This window comes from Mercenaria mercenaria, chromosome 5 (genome assembly GCF_021730395.1).
Source record: "Mercenaria mercenaria strain notata chromosome 5, MADL_Memer_1, whole genome shotgun sequence".
Lineage (NCBI taxonomy): Eukaryota > Metazoa > Mollusca > Bivalvia > Venerida > Veneridae > Mercenaria > Mercenaria mercenaria.
The window spans coordinates 63,643,365-63,661,681 of NC_069365.1; the positions used below are offsets into that span (position 1 = coordinate 63,643,365).

At 38.6% G+C, this 18,317-nt stretch overlaps 1 protein-coding gene across 4 annotated transcripts in view; it reads left to right on the forward strand.

Moving 5' to 3' along the window:
• LOC123557414 (protein SOGA3-like) overlaps positions 1–18,317 on the forward strand; it is a 31,959-nt gene that overhangs the window by 5,911 nt on the left and 7,731 nt on the right. The window contains exons 1-10 of one of the 4 annotated variants that reach the window (XM_045348857.2): positions 135–370; positions 2,634–2,831; positions 3,254–3,445; positions 6,495–6,691; positions 7,448–7,592; positions 9,134–9,675; positions 10,906–11,037; positions 11,259–11,448; positions 17,162–17,284; positions 17,729–17,824. In XM_045348857.2, coding sequence (XP_045204792.2) covers positions 344–370; positions 2,634–2,831; positions 3,254–3,445; positions 6,495–6,691; positions 7,448–7,592; positions 9,134–9,675; positions 10,906–11,037; positions 11,259–11,448; positions 17,162–17,284; positions 17,729–17,824 — 1,842 coding nt within the window. In that variant the 5' untranslated portion in view covers positions 135–343. Of the gene's footprint in view, positions 1–134; positions 792–2,633; positions 2,832–3,253; positions 3,446–6,494; positions 6,692–7,447; positions 7,593–9,133; positions 9,676–10,905; positions 11,038–11,258; positions 11,449–17,161; positions 17,285–17,728; positions 17,825–18,317 lie in introns of those variants that run through there. The other 3 variants (XM_045348858.2, XM_053543760.1, XM_045348856.2) reach the window with 3 other exon arrangements.

Consider the following 18,317-nt stretch of genomic DNA (forward strand, 5'->3'; position numbering starts at 1 on the left):
TATTTCTTTACAAATGGCATTCATTTTCAAAGGGAGACAACTTTTTCCCGACGATTACTTAAAATAATCGGAAGAAGTTGTCTCCCTTTGAAAATGAATGCCATTTGTACTTAAAATGATCGGAAAAAGTTGTCACCCTTTGAAAATGAATACCATTTGTAAAGAAATAAAGATAAACAATTGCTGAAAACTGTGTTCCACCTTGTTATACGAAATTTCACCACTCGCACGCTATTGCAAATGCGTGCAGATGCAATATCTCAAACATGTGCCATGATATTTTTGAGGACTTTTTTCTGTGTTTCATTTCCTTACGTACTACTTATTCCACACCAAAAAGTTTATGCTGGAATTAGTTCAACCCCAAAATGTAAAATGACCAGCCTATTATACAGAGAGTACTTGTATTCCCCTGTTCAATTGATTGAAAATCCCGCTGTTTTTTATAGTCGACCACAAGAACAATTACCATATTATTTATTTCAAGACCTCTTTATATCACAAATCTGATTTACTATTAACTACCTTCAAATTGCATATTTGCGTTATAGGTCGCCTTAAGTATTCATATTTAGCTTCAAATCAAATGAAACATACCAAACACATTGGTCGAGTTTCTCACGAAAAGTAAAGCACTTGTACAGTCTAGTCGTTTTTCTGTAGTTGCTTAGAAACGCGTGTAAAAAACAAGACTAGATCAATACGAGAAAATCAAAGTATGCCGTTTAGAAAGAAAACAGATATTGATTTTACATTGTCTGCAGGGACTGGCGTGACAATTGATTAATACAGTATGATATAAACTACAATATGATATATACAGGATATTTGCTTGTTTCAGTGTAAAATTGAAATATCTTTCACGAGTGAACACCAGATGCAATATTTTCACGAGTGGTACAGCCACGAGTGAAAATGTAAGATATTTGTTTCATGAGTGATAGATATTTTATCGTACATGTAAAACAAACACTGTTTCATATTTTGACTAAACTTGACTAAATACCAATTTTTCACTGTAAAAACACCATATATACATTGTATTTCACTTTAATATTTCAAACATTCAGAGAAAACATGTAATACGAGCCTTACCAATGATGTGTCTCAGCATGTGCTTACATTGACCAAGACTATTGTCCGTAAATATTGACCTGGCACTCACAAGGTCAGCTTTTACCGAGAATTTTCAAGAATTCTCTCCCTTAATTATTGACTGTGCGAAAGCAAAACTCTTCAAATTGGATTGTCTCCCTTACATTAATTAAAGTCGTGTCATTCATGACCCGAGTCAATAATTCTTTGACATAGATTCATATAGAAATATTATTCTTGTAAAGATATTAAACATTTCTGTAAAAAAAAAAGGAACAACATTATGTTAGCTAATGATATTGCGAAATTCGTGTTGTCATGGAACAGAAAATGAAAACATTTAAATAAATTTCTTTTCTTTTCATTTGAAACTTTGAATCCCGCCAGAAAATGACGGCTAAATATTGAAATCCGAGAATTATTTTATAAACAAGCTTTCCTACAAAAACATGTATAATAATTTTCCTCGAGAAAAACGAGACTTGTGTGAAGATGAATGTATTCCCATTTTGTTTGAATGTTTTTGTCCATATAACAGTACTTTTGTTTAACTTTACATGCCTAGAAGTTTGCTCTTTAAAACATGATAAAATAAAGTAATAAACTAAGCAATACTGTATTTGACAGGCAATGGCAAAAAAAACCGAGCAATTTAACAAACTTAAAAAACATACATGTTAGTAAAACACGCACACACATGTTTTATTAACAGGCCTTGATCCTAGGTTTTCCATAGAAATCAAGGAAAGAAAGAATCTATTTGATTATGAGTCATGTTTCTGATTTTTCTTATCAGCATTGGTGTATGTGTATCATTGAGATCCGAACTCATTTTTTTTTAAATTAGCTCTGATTCACCCTGTCTACTTTTTATAGAGTCTAAGTTACTTAGTCTTGTATAAACAATATTACTTCTGATGGGTGGGGTACTCGATAACATCAATATTTTCTCGAAATGCATAAACAATTACGGCAGTTATTTATAAAATGCTTTTTGAACTACTTTATTATGTAATGAAGAAATGATACTAATATTTCATTTAATTGATTTTATTTTAGTTTATTTGCATTACTATTAAAATCTAAATGAGGCTGCCCTCATATATCACCAAAATTTCAGCTCATATATCACCTAAATTTCAGCTCATATATCACCTAAATTTCAGAATTTGGCTTGAATTTTTTAGGACTTTTTCCTGTATTGCATAAATTATAAAGATTACAAATCTTCAATAAAACGTCATGTTTTAATTCGTTTAAGGTTCTGGTATTATTCCTAGTGATATAACCGGGCTAAACAGATAGATGTCACTCTAATGTTTCGATAATTCACTGAAAAACATGTAATGATATATAAGTCTATAAATTTTAGTTTTCTTTTGCCCTAACATCGGAAAGCAATACATAATATGAGGTAAGACAAAATATATTAAAAGGACAATTCGGCTAGAGGTGTTGACAGCAGATCCCCAGGTGATCTGAGGCAGCATCATTGAAGACAGTGCATTTTGTTCACAGTCCATTTTAATTTCGTTTAGGATACATACGACCTGAAAGAAATTAAGGATGAAACTGTATCAAATAAATGGAATGCGTCCAATAAATCGGGCACCTTACAGACTTCAACGTTATCTGCGTGGAAGAAAATGCCGACACCTGAGTTGGAAGGTTTACAGGCGAAGAAAATGCCGACACCGGAGTTGGAAGGTTTACAGGCGAAAACTGAAACACTTCAGGTATGTTTTCAGTAATTTTGTGTTTATGATATTAGAATATCATTACATTATATTTTCTTCACTTTAGCATTGAGCTGATCAAAAAACAATTTTAACGTGTTTTTATTGCTATGAGGCAGTTTCAAATGGAGTTTAGTGAGTTTTAATAAATATAATATATGTTTCTGTACATAGAATATAGATCATAGATGACCACATGACTGCACTTCTATCGTCCGACGAAGCAGTTAGTGACCTTGATGATTTGAAAGCTCAATCGGCCATTACTTTTACGGTAGATTAGAATAGAGCAAAACGGTTAAATACATGTGGTAACATTTGGTAAAGACGAAAGCTGTCCTTAATTTGCAGATCAATATTATAAAAACATTCTTTCAGCTCAATATTTCGTACTTTCTAGAAGAATAAGTCGTATTTTACAGGCGGAGCTAGACGCAATGGTCATTGAAAATAAGATGTACAGGACTCAGATATATCAGCATGAAACTGCCATTACCTCATACCAGGAAGAGATCCGAAGATTGGAGACTGTCAACCTTGAGCTTAAAACTCGTGGTACAGTAGCGGACACTGAAGCGGCAAAGCTTAACATTGAAAATCAGAAATTGCTGCAGGTAAGTAAGGAAGTAAGTGATAATCAACGAAATATAGAGTGACAGGGGTAGAAGACCCTCCATATGGTCCAAGTCTTAAAGTAAACTCTGACAGACAGAAGTTGTGCTCAGGGAGGCCTCCATGAGGTTCACTTCCTAAAGTAAACTCTGACAGACAGAGGTGTTACCACTTATAGAAAAAAAACTTACAGAATACAAACAGAAGTTATACTTAGGGAAACCCTCCATGAGGTTAACTTCTTAAAATAAACTCCGACAGACAAAGGTTGTACTGAGGGAGTCCCTCCATGTTGTCCGCTCTCTAACTCTGAGAGACAGAAGTTTAACGATGAGGTCCACTTTTCGAAAAGAGTTTTGACAGACAGAAGTTGTACTTAGGGAGACCGTGCATGAGGTCCATTTCTCATAGTAAACTCCGAAAGACAGATGTGGCACCTAGGAAGACCCTTCATGAGGTCCACTTCTCAAGGTAAATACTGATAGACAGAGGTTGTACTTAGATAAGACCTTCCATGAGGTCCACTCCTAAAAATAAGCTCAGAGAGAAAGAAATAGTACAAAAAGAAATTTTACTCGAGATCCCCTTCTCAAAGTAAACTCAGACTGAAGTTGTGCTTTTGGATACCCTCGATAAGGTTCACTTCTCAAAGTAAACTCTGACAGTTGGAAATTGTATCATGAGATCCACTTCTCGAAAAAAGCTCAGACAGACTGAAGTTATACGTAGGAAAACTCTCCATGAGGTCAGTTCCCCAAAGAAAACTCTGACAGACGGAAATTTTACCACGAGATCCACTTCTCGAAAAAAAAAAGCTCAGACAGACCAAAATTACTTAGGGAAGCCTAAGTAAACTCTGACAGAAAGACAGAGATGGCATCTAGAAAGATCCTCAATGAGGTCCACATCTCAAAGTAAACCCTGACAGACAGAGGTGGCACCTAGGGAGACCCTCCAAGAGGTCCACATCTCAAAGAAGTCTCTGACAGACAGAGGTGGCACCTAGGGAGAGCTTCCATGTTGTCCACTTCTCAAAGTGAACTCTGACAGACAGAGATAGCACTTATGGAGATCTTCATGTTGTCCACTTCTCAAAGTGAACTCTGATTGACAGAGATAGCACTTATGGAGATCTGCCATGTTGTCAACTTCTCAAAGTAACTCTGACAGACAGAGGTGGAACTTATGGAGATCTGCCATGTTGTCCACTTCTCAAAGTGAACTCTGACAGACAGAGATAGCATTTATGGAGATCTGCCATGTTGTACACTTCTCAATGTAACTCTGACAGACAGAGATAGCACTTATGGAGATCTGCCATGTTGTCCACTTATCAAAGTGAACTCTGACAGACACAGGTGGCACATAAGGAGACATTCAATATGGTCCACTTCTTAATTTATTTATTTATTTTGTTGGGTTTATCGTCGCACCGACACAATTATAGGTCATATGGGGACGTTCCAGCTTTGATGGTGGAGAAAGACCCAAGATGCCCCTCCGTGCATTATTTCATCATGAGCGGGCACCTGGGTAAAACCGCCGACCTTCCGTAAGCCAGCTGGATGGCTTCCTCACATGAAGAATTCAACAACCCGAGTGAGGCTCGAACCCACATCGATGAGGGGCAAGTAGTTTGAAGTCAACGACCTTAACCACTCGGCCACGGATGCCCCTGGTCCACTTCTCAAAGTAAACTCTGACAGAGAGAATTGGCACCTAGTAAAAAATGATATGGTAAACTCGAACCCACAAACCCGAGATTGGAACCTGAACGCTTTCTCCGCTTCTGCACATGCGACATGTTATGAGGTTGGTTTTTCAATAGTTATATCGTTCTTTAGGTTCGGAAACCGAAAATTAATTTACGGAAACACAGAATATTCATGAGTGCCAGGTCAATACTTACGGACAATACACTGACGAATTCTGGTATGGTGTTTGTACGCTTGTAAAAACATCAGAAGCAAGAGTTGTCTTCCATTGCGAGCACTCAAAACTACAGCTATTGATTAAAAATCTTAACATTTACTTCACAAATTTTGTAAAATATTTTTGAAGGAACTAGAAATCAATCTCTGTACTCTATTAATTGTGTTTTTGCTGCAAAGGTTGCACCTATGTAGATCATCCACAAAAATGACTTCTCAAAGTAAACTTTGATTGGATAGATAGATTGGGAATCATTTCATAATATGTCTGGTCGTTGATTAATCATGACGAAATCAGGAGTATTAATTTTGGCCAAATCAGATAAGAAGCTACACTTTTCGATTTTGGGCATTAATATACTTCCAGCATGTTTTGTCATTTTAACACAGTGCCCTAGAGTCGTTTATTGTCACAATTATGCATTCTACATGCACAGTTAAAGTTAACATGGCAATGATACTATGTACCAGTCTGATTTGTGAACAGAAACTGTTTACTCTAAAATTTTAAAAGAGAAGGCTGCACAAATTTGCAAAATTCTGCATTTTCTCGTCGTCGGGAGAGGAAAGTACACTCGCACAGTGTTTCAACTTGCATTTTAAGTACATATCATATGGTTAGGCCAGAGTCTGTAACGCAAAAATTACATCTTATTAGGCATCTTAACATTTTACTTTCTTGTTTATAGGTGTATAAAACCTTATCAAATTATTAGAATTATGGATATTAAATGAATACATTTACTTTCATGATAGATCTACACTTAAATGATTTAGATGAATTCCTTGAAATTTTGAAACAATTTAACTATTAATATACTAGTATGTGTACTTCAAACAAAAAGTTGCGTACAATCATCATTATGAAGTAAGCAATGATGATTGCATACGGAGCAATCGCCGTTGCATGTTGTAACCAAATATATAGGTAACAATGTTTTAGAATAGCCAGTTTAACTGTGTTTGTTAGACAGAGCTGTGTATCTGCGTAAAGGCAGCTACGCGCCTGGCTGTAAGTCACTAAGCTTCAATGGTTACTTCTCAAAACATTTAACGTCTGCGACAACATCTGACTGCTCTCAAGTTTCAATGAAATGATAATACACTGTAACCATTGTAGAAAATTGTTGGAATGGAGGAGAACCAAGCAATGATGAGCAGGGCAGAGCTGCACAGCATGATTGCCCAACTCGAGGAAGCAGAGCTAAAATCCAGTTGTAAACCGGCCACGGAACTGTCCGGTATAAGGACGAACCCGGCTGATATGTCAAGAAAGAAAACTGCTTTGACACAGGAAGATAGACAACTCTCGTGGAGGTTTTAGCATATTTTCTAAACATGTTAGTTAGAGTGAATATGACGCAGATTTACAACAAAAATGAAATTTTTGATACTATTAAATAAAAATGGTACTGCTAATGGTAAATATAAACTTAATAATATTTCCACTTGACTGATTATAACAGGGCATTGTTAATTTTTTTTTGATTCCTTTCAATTTCCGTCTAAAATGCGAATTGAGCTGAAACAAAGTTATTATTATATATATTCTTCAGATAAGATATCTTGGTCTGCGTTATGTATAATAGCAAAGTAATGAATGTATAAGATAACTTTGTCCGCGTTATGTATAATAGCATAGTAATGAATGTATAAGATAACTTGGTCCGCGTTATGTATAATAGCATAGTAATGAATGTATAAGATAACTTGGTCCGCGTTATGTATAATAGCATAGTAATGAATGTATACGATAACTTGGTCCGCGTTATGTATAATAGCATAGTAATGAATGTATAAGATAACTTGGTCCGCGTTATGTATAATAGCATAGTAATGAATGTATAAGATAACTTGGTCCGCGTTATGTATAATAGCATAGTAATGAATGTATAAGATAACTTGGTCCGCGTTATGTATAATAGCATAGTAATGAATGTATACGATAACTTGGTCCGCGTTATGTATAATAGCATAGTAATGAATGTATAAGAGTATTTTGATAAATCAGTTATTGATAGTATCTTTCTGTTTATTCAGATTCGTTAAAGAGTGACAAAGCAATATTTTCAGGTTGTCTAAGACAGAAGCAAGGTTGAGTCAAAGTGAGGACGAGAACAAGAAATTAAGAGAAGACTTAAAAGAGATGTTAGACTCTACTACAAAACTCCAACAGATCATTGTGTCAGATGATAGCCATGCATGTCCCGTCAAAAAGGTATATTCTGTTTTCTAAAATTTCTAGGATATTTTCATTTTTGTACCCCCCCCCACTCCCATTTTTTTGTTGGGGTGGCTGGGTGGGGGGATGGGGACACTTAGATTTGCCGTTGTCCGTGCGTCTGTCCATTCAAATTTGTGTAGTGCATATCTCAAAAAATATTTGACCAAAATTCATTAAATCTTATAGGATTCTTGATCAGCATGTGAAGTTGTGCACCTGGAATTTTTGTATTTCACTAAGCCACACCAGAGTTATGGTCTTGACTTAGTCCAAAAATTGTCCGTTCATCCGTCCAAATTTGTGTCGTGCGTATCTCAAAAAGTATTTGACCAACAGTCATCAAACCATATAGGATTGTTGATTAGCATGTTGTGCACCTGTTGTTCTGTTTTTTATTTCACTAGGCGACACCAGAGTTATGGTTCTTGACTAAGTCAAAAAATTGTCCGTCCGTCCGTCCAAATTTGTGTTGTGCATATCTCAAAAAAATGACTAAAAGTCATCAAACCATATAGGATTGCTGATAAGCATGTGTTGTGCACCTGTTGTTCCGTTCTTGATCAGCCGCACCTGAGTTATGGTCCTTGACTTAGTCAAAAATGGGCATAAAAGGGCAAAAAAGCTAGTGTCGCATGTATCTCAAAAATACTCGACCTGAAGTCATGAAACATTATAAAAATATATTTTTCAACCTGTGAAGTTGTGTATTAAGAGTTTTAGGAATTTCATTCCCTCAGGCAAGGTTAGTGGTCCTGGACTAACAATAAGATGTGCATTAAATGACATAAAAGTTTGACTTGCACATGTCGTAAAAGAATTTGACTTCAGGTCGTGAAACATTATAGGAATATTATTGAGTATGTAAAGTTGCTCATCTAAGGTTTTGTTTTGGATTTTGCTCAGCAAGACCAGAGTTATGACCCTGATTTAAACCAAAATGTACTTAAAGGGCCTAAATGTTTGTATCACATGTATTTCAAAAAGTATTTGACCTAGATTTTTATATAGCATATGAAGTTGTGCTCCTGGTGCTCTGTTAGAAGCTGACTTATGGTCATTGGCTTAGTCAAAAATGGCCATAAAAGGTCCAAAATGTTAGTGTCGCATTATTGTATTGATTTTTTATCGACAATGCCATCATTATTTGAGAATCGATCTGAAAACTTTTCAGTACCTTTTCACCCGGATACGTCAACGTCAAAGCGCGCGGACGTTCTGGTTACCCGGGGCCATTATAATAGTGGCGAGTGAGGAGCACTGCGCCATTATGGATCCGCCATCGGCGGCCGTAATGGCCGTTTTCAACTGCCTTTTTGTTACTATTTATAGTAAGGTATATATATAAATGAAAAGTCAGACATTAGAAACATGTTGAATGAATAAAATGTACGCTCCACTTTGTATTGCTGAAAATACAGTATGTTCTCTGCTATTTTCCATGAATTCATATTTTATAAGTGTAATGTTGCTGACATGATAAACCAATGTTTAACATTATTTTAGAATGTAACTTACTGCTAGTTTATAATTTACAGACTCTTAATGCTTTCACAATGTGCAAAGACGCCCCAACCAACAGACGCGTATCGGTCTCCACGGAAACAGAAACGGAGGATTCTGACACTGATATAGCACCTACATCATTAAACGCTAGACTGAAAAACGCTGAAAAAGACCAAGCAAGATTACAGAAAGAATATGACTGTCTTGAAAAATCTTTTAAAATGTTATTAGTTCGTCTCCAACAGTGCGAAGAGGAAACTATTGTAAATAAACAAAATAACGAGATAAGTAAAACATTTCCAATGGAATTTGAATCAGATTTGGTGCTGATAAATTTAAAAGAATTGGAGAAAGAACAAAATGATCTTAAGGCGAGCATGATGGTGCTAGATGCTGTTTGTGTAAAACTAAATGAAAGAATTGATGTATTATACATAGAGAATGTAGATATAAAAACACTAAACGATACTCTTACGAAACAGAACAGGGAAGCAGCGAATGAGACGGAAAAACGGGTAAAAGAAATAGAGGCACTGAGAAACGAACTGAATCAGAGTAAAGTCGAGAATAAAAGGTAAATGAAAAATGTTTTCTATTCAAAAAGCAAAAAACAACTACATTTTTTGTATCTTTGTAATAATAAATAAGGGGCCTCCGTGGCCGAGTGGTTAGAGTCATTGACTTCAAACCATTTGCCCCTCATCGATGTAGGTTCGAAACCTCATTTGGGGCGTAGAATTCTTCACGTGAGGAAGCCATTCAGCTGGCTTACGGAAGGTCGGTGGTTCTACCCAGGTGCCCGCTTGTGATGAAATAGTGCACGGAGGGGCACCTGGGGTCTTCCTCCACCATTAAAAAGCTGGAAAGTCGCCATATGACCTAAAATTGTGTCGGTGCGACGTTAAACCCAACAAAATAAATAAATAATAATAAATAAAAACTAGATTTGATTTGTAACCGAATTACTTGCACTCCATTAGAAATGCTTGTATATTTATGTTTTAATATATGTTTGTGCAGATATGTCTGTACATTTATTTTTGTGTAGTTTTGTTTGTATAGTTATGTTTGAATATATATGTTTGTGCAGATATGTCTGTGCATTTATTTTTGTGTTGTTTTGTTTGTATAGTTATGTTTGAATATATATGTTTGTGCAGATATGTCTGTACATTTATTTTTGTATAGTTTTGTTTGTACAGTTATGTTTGCATAGTTATGTTTGTGTAGTTATGCCTAGTTATGTTTGTGTAGTTACGTTTATATAGTCACTGTGATGTTTGTGTAGTTGTGTTTTTATAGTTATAGATGTACAGTAATATTTGTATAGTTATGTTTGTGTAGTTATGCTTGTGAAGATATGTTGGTGTAGTTATGTTTGTGTATTAATGTTTGTATAGTTATGTTTGTATAGTTATATTTGCCTAGTTATGTTTGTGTAGTTGTGTTTGTTTAGTTATATTTGTCTAGTTATGTTTGTGTAGTTACGTTTTTGAAATTATGTTTGTAAAGTTATGCTTGTGATATATGTTTGTGTAGTTATGTTTGTATCAGTAATAATTTGTACCTGAGCCTTGTGTTTATTTCATCACAGCAAAAATGAAAGTACTTTTAAATTATTATCGAGCCGTTTTCAGACAGACAATGAAGTGGTTCCATCGAAAGAGATTGTGACACCAGTCTTGTTTAAATAAATGTCACACAGACACACACACACATACACACACGCGCGCACGCACGCAGAGAGAGAGAGATTTGCCTCATGTCCAACCCTTTATTAAATTTGTGTTAAATTATATTATAGACTGTCTGAAGAATTTAAGAAATACTCACAACAGCTTCAAAAGAGAAAAGATACGGGAAGCAAAAAAGATCTAACCAATATTGAACAAGATTTATCTGACATGAAAAAGAAATATGAGGAAGCAAATAGAAGGTAATCCTGTGAAACATGGTTAAGTACACTTGTGACATGGAATAGTCTTTTTATGTTAATTTTGGCCCTTTAAATCAGTATACACTTAGCTACACTCATCTTCTTTTTATTTCAACATTATTTAGTGGATTATCCCTTTTTGTTATAAGATCTCTTGCATTGTGATTTATAATATGATAATATAAATAGGAAATGACCACCTGTTACGTATACTTTATCAGATTAAAAGAACTCACAACACCAAAACAGACAAAAAGTCTGGATCTGAATCTAACCACACCTTCTTCACTGGCAGAAAGGTTTAGACATGAACTGTATGAACACCATTGGAAGCAAGCTTTCGATAAAATGACCAAGAAAATGAAGAAGGATGAAAAGAAAGCCATACATATCTTGGGAGAAATATGCACGGTACGTATAGCTACAGTACATAATTAATGTCTGCCTCTTCGTCCGCGAGGTTACTAACTTAGCCCGGTAGGTTGGCACTGTAAAGTTTGTGAGGCTAGCTCATTAGAGAAAGGTAAGGATTGCTGATGTAAAGGTTGTGAGGCTAGCTCATTAGAGAAAGGTAACGATTGCTGATGTAAAGGTTGTGAGGCTAGCTCATTAGAGAAAGGTAACGATTGCTGATGTAAAGGTTGTGAGGCTACCTCATTAGAGAAAGGTAAAGACTGACGATGTAAAGGTTGTGAGGCTAGCCCATTAGAGAAAGGTAACGATTCCTGATGTAAAGGTTGTGAGGCTAGCTCATTAGAGAAACGTAACGATTGCTGATGTAAAGGTTGTGAGGCTAGCTCATTAGAGAAACGTAACGATTGCTGATGTAAAGGTTGTGAGGCTAGCTCATTAGAGAAACGTAACGATTGCTGATGTAAAGGTTGTGAGGCTAGCTCATTAGAGAAAGGTAACGATTGCTGATGTAAAGGTTGTGAGGCTAGCTCATTAGAGAAAGGTAAAGACTGACGATGTAAAGGTTGTGAGGCTAGCCCATTAGAGAAACGTAACGATTGCTGATGTAAAGGTTGTGAGGCTAGCTCATTAGAGAAACGTAACGATTGCTAATGTAAAGGTTGTGAGGCTAGCTCATTAGAGAAACGTAAAGACTGACGATGTAAAGGTTGTGAGGCTAGCTCATTAGAGAAAGGTAACGATTGCTGATATAAAGGTTGTGAGGCTATCTCATTAGAGAAAGGTAACGATTGCTGATGTAAAGGTCGTGAGACTAGCTCATTAGAGAAAGATAAAGACTGACGATGTACACACCGTGGGACAAGCTCATTAGGTGGAGGAAATGGTTGACGATATAGAGCCCGTGACATTTGCTCAGTAGAAAGTGGTAAAGATTGACGGTATAAGGGTCTTAAGTTAGCTTAGTACGGAAAGGTAAATATGGCGAATGTAAAGGTAGTGATTTAGCTTAGTACGGACAGGTAAAAGTCCTGTGGCTAGCGCAGAGAGGAGATGTAAATATTGACGATTCATAAGTGACGATTTCAATGTCGTGAGGTTAGCTCATTAGAGAGAGGTAAAGGCTGAATATGTAAAGGTTTTTAATTAACTCAGTAGTGATAGGTAACGTCTGACGATGTAAAGATTGGCGATGTAAAGGTCGCGGGACTAGCTCGGTAGGGAGAGGTTAAAGATTGACGATGTAAAGGTCGCGGAACTAGCACGGTAGGGAGAGGTTAAAGATTGGTGATGTAAAGGTCGCGGGACTAGCTCGGTAGGGAGAGATTAAAGATTGACGATGTAAAGGTCACAGGGCTAGCTCGGTAGGGGGCGATTAAAAATTGACGATGTAAAGGTCACGGGACTAGCTCAATAGGGAGAAGTAAAGATTGGCGATGTAAAGGTCGCGGGACTAGCTCGATAGGGAGAGGTGAAGATTGGTGATGTAAAGGTCGCGGAACTAGCTCGGTAGTGAGAGGAACAGATTGACGATGTAAAGGTCGCGGGACTAGCTCGGTAGGGAGAGGTTAAAGATTGACGATGTAAAGGTCGCGGGACTAGCTCGGTAGGGAGAGGTTAAAGATTGGCGATGTAAAGGTCGTGGGACTAGCTCGATAGGGAGAGGTGAAGATTGGCGATGTAAAGGTCACAGCGCTACCTCGGTAGGGAGCGATTTAAGATTGATGATGTAAAGATCACAGGGCTAGCTGGGTAGGGAGAGGTTAAAGATTGGCGATGTAAAGGTCGCGGAACTAGCTCGGTAGGGAGAGGTTAAAGATTGACGATTTAAAGGTCACAGGGCTAGCTCGGTAGGGAGAGGTTAAAGATTGACGATTTAAAGGTCACAGGGCTAGCTCGGTAGGGAGAGGTTAAAGATTGACGATGTAAAGGTCGTGAAACTAGCTCGGTAGGGAAAGGTTAAAGATTGACCATGTAAAGGTCACAGGGCTAGCTCAGTAGGGGGCGATTAAAGATTGACGATGTAAAGGTCAACTCGATAGGGAGAGGTGAAATTTGGCGATGTAAAGGTCGCGGAACTAGCTCGGTAGGGAGAGGTTAAAGATTGACGATGTAAAAGTCGCGGAACTAGCTCGGTAGGGAGAGGTTAAAGATTGACGATGTAAAGGTCTCGGGACTAGCTCGGTAGGGAGAGGTTACAGATTGACGATGTAAAGGTCGCGGGACTAGCTCGATAGGGAGAGGTGAAGATTGGCGATGTAAGCTCGCGGAACTAGCTCGGTAGGAAGCGATTAAAGATTGACGATGTAAAGGTCGCGGAACTATAGCTTGGTAGTGAGAGGTAAAGATTGACGATGTAAAGGTCGCAGGACTAGCTCGGTAGGGAGAGGTTAAAGATTGGCGATGTAAAGGTCGTGGAACTAGCTCGGTAGGAAGCGATTAAAGATTTACGATGTAAAGGTCGTGGGACTACCTCGGTAGAGAGAGGTTACAGATTGACGATGTAAAGGTCGCGGGGATAGCTCGGGAGGGAGAGGTTAAAGATTGATGATGTAAAGGTCACAGGGCTAGCTCGGTAGGGAGAGGTTAAAGATTGACGATGTAAAGGTCGCGGAACTAGCTCGGTAGGGAGAGGTTAAAGATTGGCGATGTAAAGGTCGTGGGACTAGCTCGATAGGGAGAGGTGAAGATTGGCGATGTAAAGGTCACAGCGCTACCTCGGTAGGGAGCGATTTAAGATTGATGATGTAAAGGTCACAGGGCTAGCTGGGTAGGGAGAGGTTAAAGATTGGCGATGTAAAGGTCGCGGAACTAGCTCGGTAGGGAGAGGTTAAAGATTGACGATTTAAAGGTCACAGGGCTAGCTCGGTAGGGGAGAGGTTAAAGATTGACGATTTAAAGGTCAACGGCTAGCTCGGAGGGAGAGGTAAGATTGACGATGTAAAGGTCGTGAACTAGCTCGGTAGGGAAAGGTTAAAGATTGACCATGTAAAGGTCACAGGGCTAGCTCGTAGGGGGCGATTAAAGATTGACGATGTAAAGGTCATACTCGATAGGGAGAGGTGAAATTTGCGATGTAAAGGTCGCGGAACTAGCTCGTAGGGAGAGGTTAAAGATTGACGATGTAAAGTCGCGGAACTAGCTCGGTAGGGAAGGATTAAAGATTGACGATGTAAAGGTTCGCGGACTAGCTCGGTAGTGAGAGGTTACAGATTGACGATGTAAAGGTCGCGGGACTAGCTCGATAGGGAGAGGTAAGATTGGCGATGTAAGCTCGCGGAACTAGCTCGGTAGGAAGCGATTAAAGATTGACGATGTAAAGGTCGCGGACTATAGCTTGGTAGTGAGAGGTAAAGATTGACGATGTAAAGGTCGCAGGACTAGCTCGGAGGGAGAGGTTAAAGATTGCGATGTAAAGGTCGTGGAACTAGCTCGGTAGGAAGCGATTAAAGATTTACGATGTAAAGGTCGTGGGACTACCTCGGTAGAGAGAGGTTACAGATTGACGATGTAAAGGTCGCGGGGATAGCTCGGGAGGGAGAGGTTAAAGATTGATGATGTAAAGGTCACAGGGCTAGCTCGGTAGGGAGAGGTTAAAGATTGACGATGTAAAGATCGCGGAACTAGCTCGGTAGGGAGAGGTTAAAGATTGACGATGTAAAGGTCACAGGGCTAGCTCGGTAGGGAGAGGTTAAAGATTGACGATTTAAAGGTCACAGGGCTAGCTGGATAGGGAGAGGTTAAAGATTGGCGATGTAAAGGTCGTGGAACTAGCTCGGTAGGGAAAGGTTAAAGATTGACGATGTAAAGTTCACAGGGCTAGCTCGGTAGGGGGCGATTAAAGATTGACGATGTAAAGGTCAACTCGATAGGGAGAGGTGAAGTTTGGCGATGTAAAGGTCGCAGAACTAGCTCGGTAGGGAGAGGTTAAAGATTGACGATGTAAAGTCCGGAACTAGCTCGTAGGGAGAGGTTAAAGATTGACGATGTAAAGGTCCGGGACTAGCTCGGTAGGGAGAGGTTACAGATTGACGATGTTAAGGTCGCGGGACTAGCTCGATAGGGAGAGGTGAAGATTGGCGATGTAAGGTCGCGGAACTAGCTCGGTAGGAAGCGATTAAAGATTGACGATGTAAAGGTCGCGAGACTATAGCTTGGTAGTGAGAGGTAAAGATTGACGATGTAAAGGTCGCGGGACTAACTCGGTAGGGAGAGGTTAAAGATTGGCGATGTAAAGGTCGCGGAACTAGCTCGGTAGGGAGCGATTAATGATTTACGATGTAAAGGTCTCGGGACTAGCCCGGTAGAGAGAGGTTACAGAATGACGATGTAAAGGTCGCGGGGCTATCTCGGGAGGGAGAGGTTAAAGATTGACGATGTAAAGGTCGCGGGACTAGCTCGGTAGTGAGAGGTTAAAGATTGACGATATAAAGGTAGCGGGACCAACTCCATAGGGAGAGGTTAAAGATTGACGATGTAAAGGTCGCGGGATTAGCTCGGTAGTGAGAGGTTAAAGATTGACGATGTAAAGGTCGCGGGACTAGCTCGGTAGGGAGCGATTAAAGATTGACGATGTAAAGGTCGCGGGACTAGCTCGGTAGTGAGAGGTTAAAGATTGACGATGTAAAGGTCGCTGGACTAGCTCGGTAGGGAGAGGTTAAAGATTGACGATGTAAAGGTCGCGGGACTAGCTCGGTAGGGAGAGGTAAAGATTGACGATGTAAGTCGGGGACTAGCTCGTAGGGAGAGTTAGATTGCGATGTAAAGGTCGCGGGCTAGTCATAGGAGAGGTAGATGCGATGTAAGGTCACAGGTCTAGCTCGGTAGGAGCGATTAAAGATTGACGATGTAAAGGTCGCGAGACTATAGCTTGGTAGTGAGAGGTAAAGATTGACGATGTAAAGGTCGCGGAACTAGCTCGATAGGGAGAAGTAAAGATTGGCGATGTAAAGGTGACGAGGCTAGCTCGGTAGGAAGAGGTAAAGGTTTGCTATGACTTTAACTCAGTGGAGAGGGGTTAAAACTGACTACGTAAACATCGTGAAACTGGCTCGAAAAGGACAGTTAAAGATTGACGATGTAAATATCGTGACTTAGGTTGGCATCAAAGTTGTTAAGTTATTTAATAAAGGACGACGTGAGTGAGTTTTGAGGTTACTGTACACTGATTCTGTTGTTTTTGTCCAACTGTCACCTGCTTTTACATGGTACGAAAAGAGCTAACGGATGACATTGCCAAATTCCTAGATACTTGCATATAAGACATAAAAAACAGCAACAACAAGCCAATTTTAATTTTATATGTGGGCATGTCCTGAAATTTTATAGCCTTAACAACTATAATTCACTTTTAGAACACGGTCAAAAGTAATAATTCCGTACGAACTTTTTTTTAAAAAGAAACATCTTTGAGAACGTTGACTATTTAAATTGAATGATACGTTAATCGGAATGATTGCAATATCAAACTTGGATTCTGTATCACATATATTCATTTCTATTATCGAAATCGATTAAAAAGACTCAACAATGGTTCACCAACGAAAAGGTAAATTAACATGTCATGTCTATGTCGTTTCCTACATATATGATTCACAGCGCCGCATTTCAAACACTATGTAGTATGAGGTGCCGCATATTCACTTTTTCGTGACATTCTAATTTCAAACATTCTGAAGCTTTAACATAATTTATGTAGACATGCTTATTACAGGAGGCTTACCTGTTTTGTAAACGAGCAGCGCGTACGCAGATGGACACAGTGACATCGTCACTAGTTTCACCAACAGCTAACCATTACAGAAGTAACCAGCTAAATAAAAGACATACAGCCGCCGTAAGATACATTTACAGTTGTTTTAACATTTACCTTGCTATATTTCTAAAATGGACTGATACTTCATTTAATTTGGGTAGTGCCACTTATTAATCAAAGGGGTGTTCAGTGAAAATTTACTGACTGAATAGCGAACAGTGCAGACCAAGATCAGGTCATCATGGTCCGTGCAGGCTGATCTTGTTAGCGCTGGCACAAAGGCAAAAACCACTTGTTGCCAGCAGGCTGAAGTGGCGCATCGTATTTTAAATAATAGCTTTTGTGTCTTTAAATTCTTTATCGATTTAGCGTATATTGTTTTTCGCTTTCTTTTTTTCTTGTAAACACTTCCTTAAAAGTGAAACGCATATCGTTTGACTTTCTAACAAAAATTTGGAAAATCTTTTAAGAATCCAAAATTTACATTGCAGTGTCTTGCGAAAACAAGTTTGTTGTTTTTTGCAGAAATCACTTCAAGACAATCTACCAGAGGACTTGAGGAGACGCTTGCTTCATTACAGATGTAGACCCTCTCAAGATATGCTCAACATTGGTGTCTCTGTAAGTAGGATACTTGTTTGTTTCAGTGTATTTCATCGACTGAACTTTTCACCACAAGTGTACTACGAAAACGTAAGATCTAAAGTTCACGAGTAAAACATATGTAGATTTTACTTGAAAAACACAGGCTGCTTCTCTTATGCATGTATTTCCAATGGATTTTACCAAATATTACAAATTTTTAGGACCCGTTGTAGAGAAAAATAATATAGCGGGTATTCATTCGCACTATCAGAAGCCATATACTACTCACTTTTATATTTCAAACATTCACTAAAAATATGTAATAACCCGCTTTACTATTCGAAGGTTTTTTAGCTCACCTGAGCCAAAGGCTCATGGTGAGCTTTTGTGACCGCTCAATGCCAGTCGTCCGTTGTGGGTCCGTCAACAATTTCTAAAAAAATCTTTTTAGCTCACCTGAGCCATAGGCTCAGAGTGAGCTTTTGTGATCGCTCACCGTCCGTCCGTCCGTCCACACTTCCTTTAAACA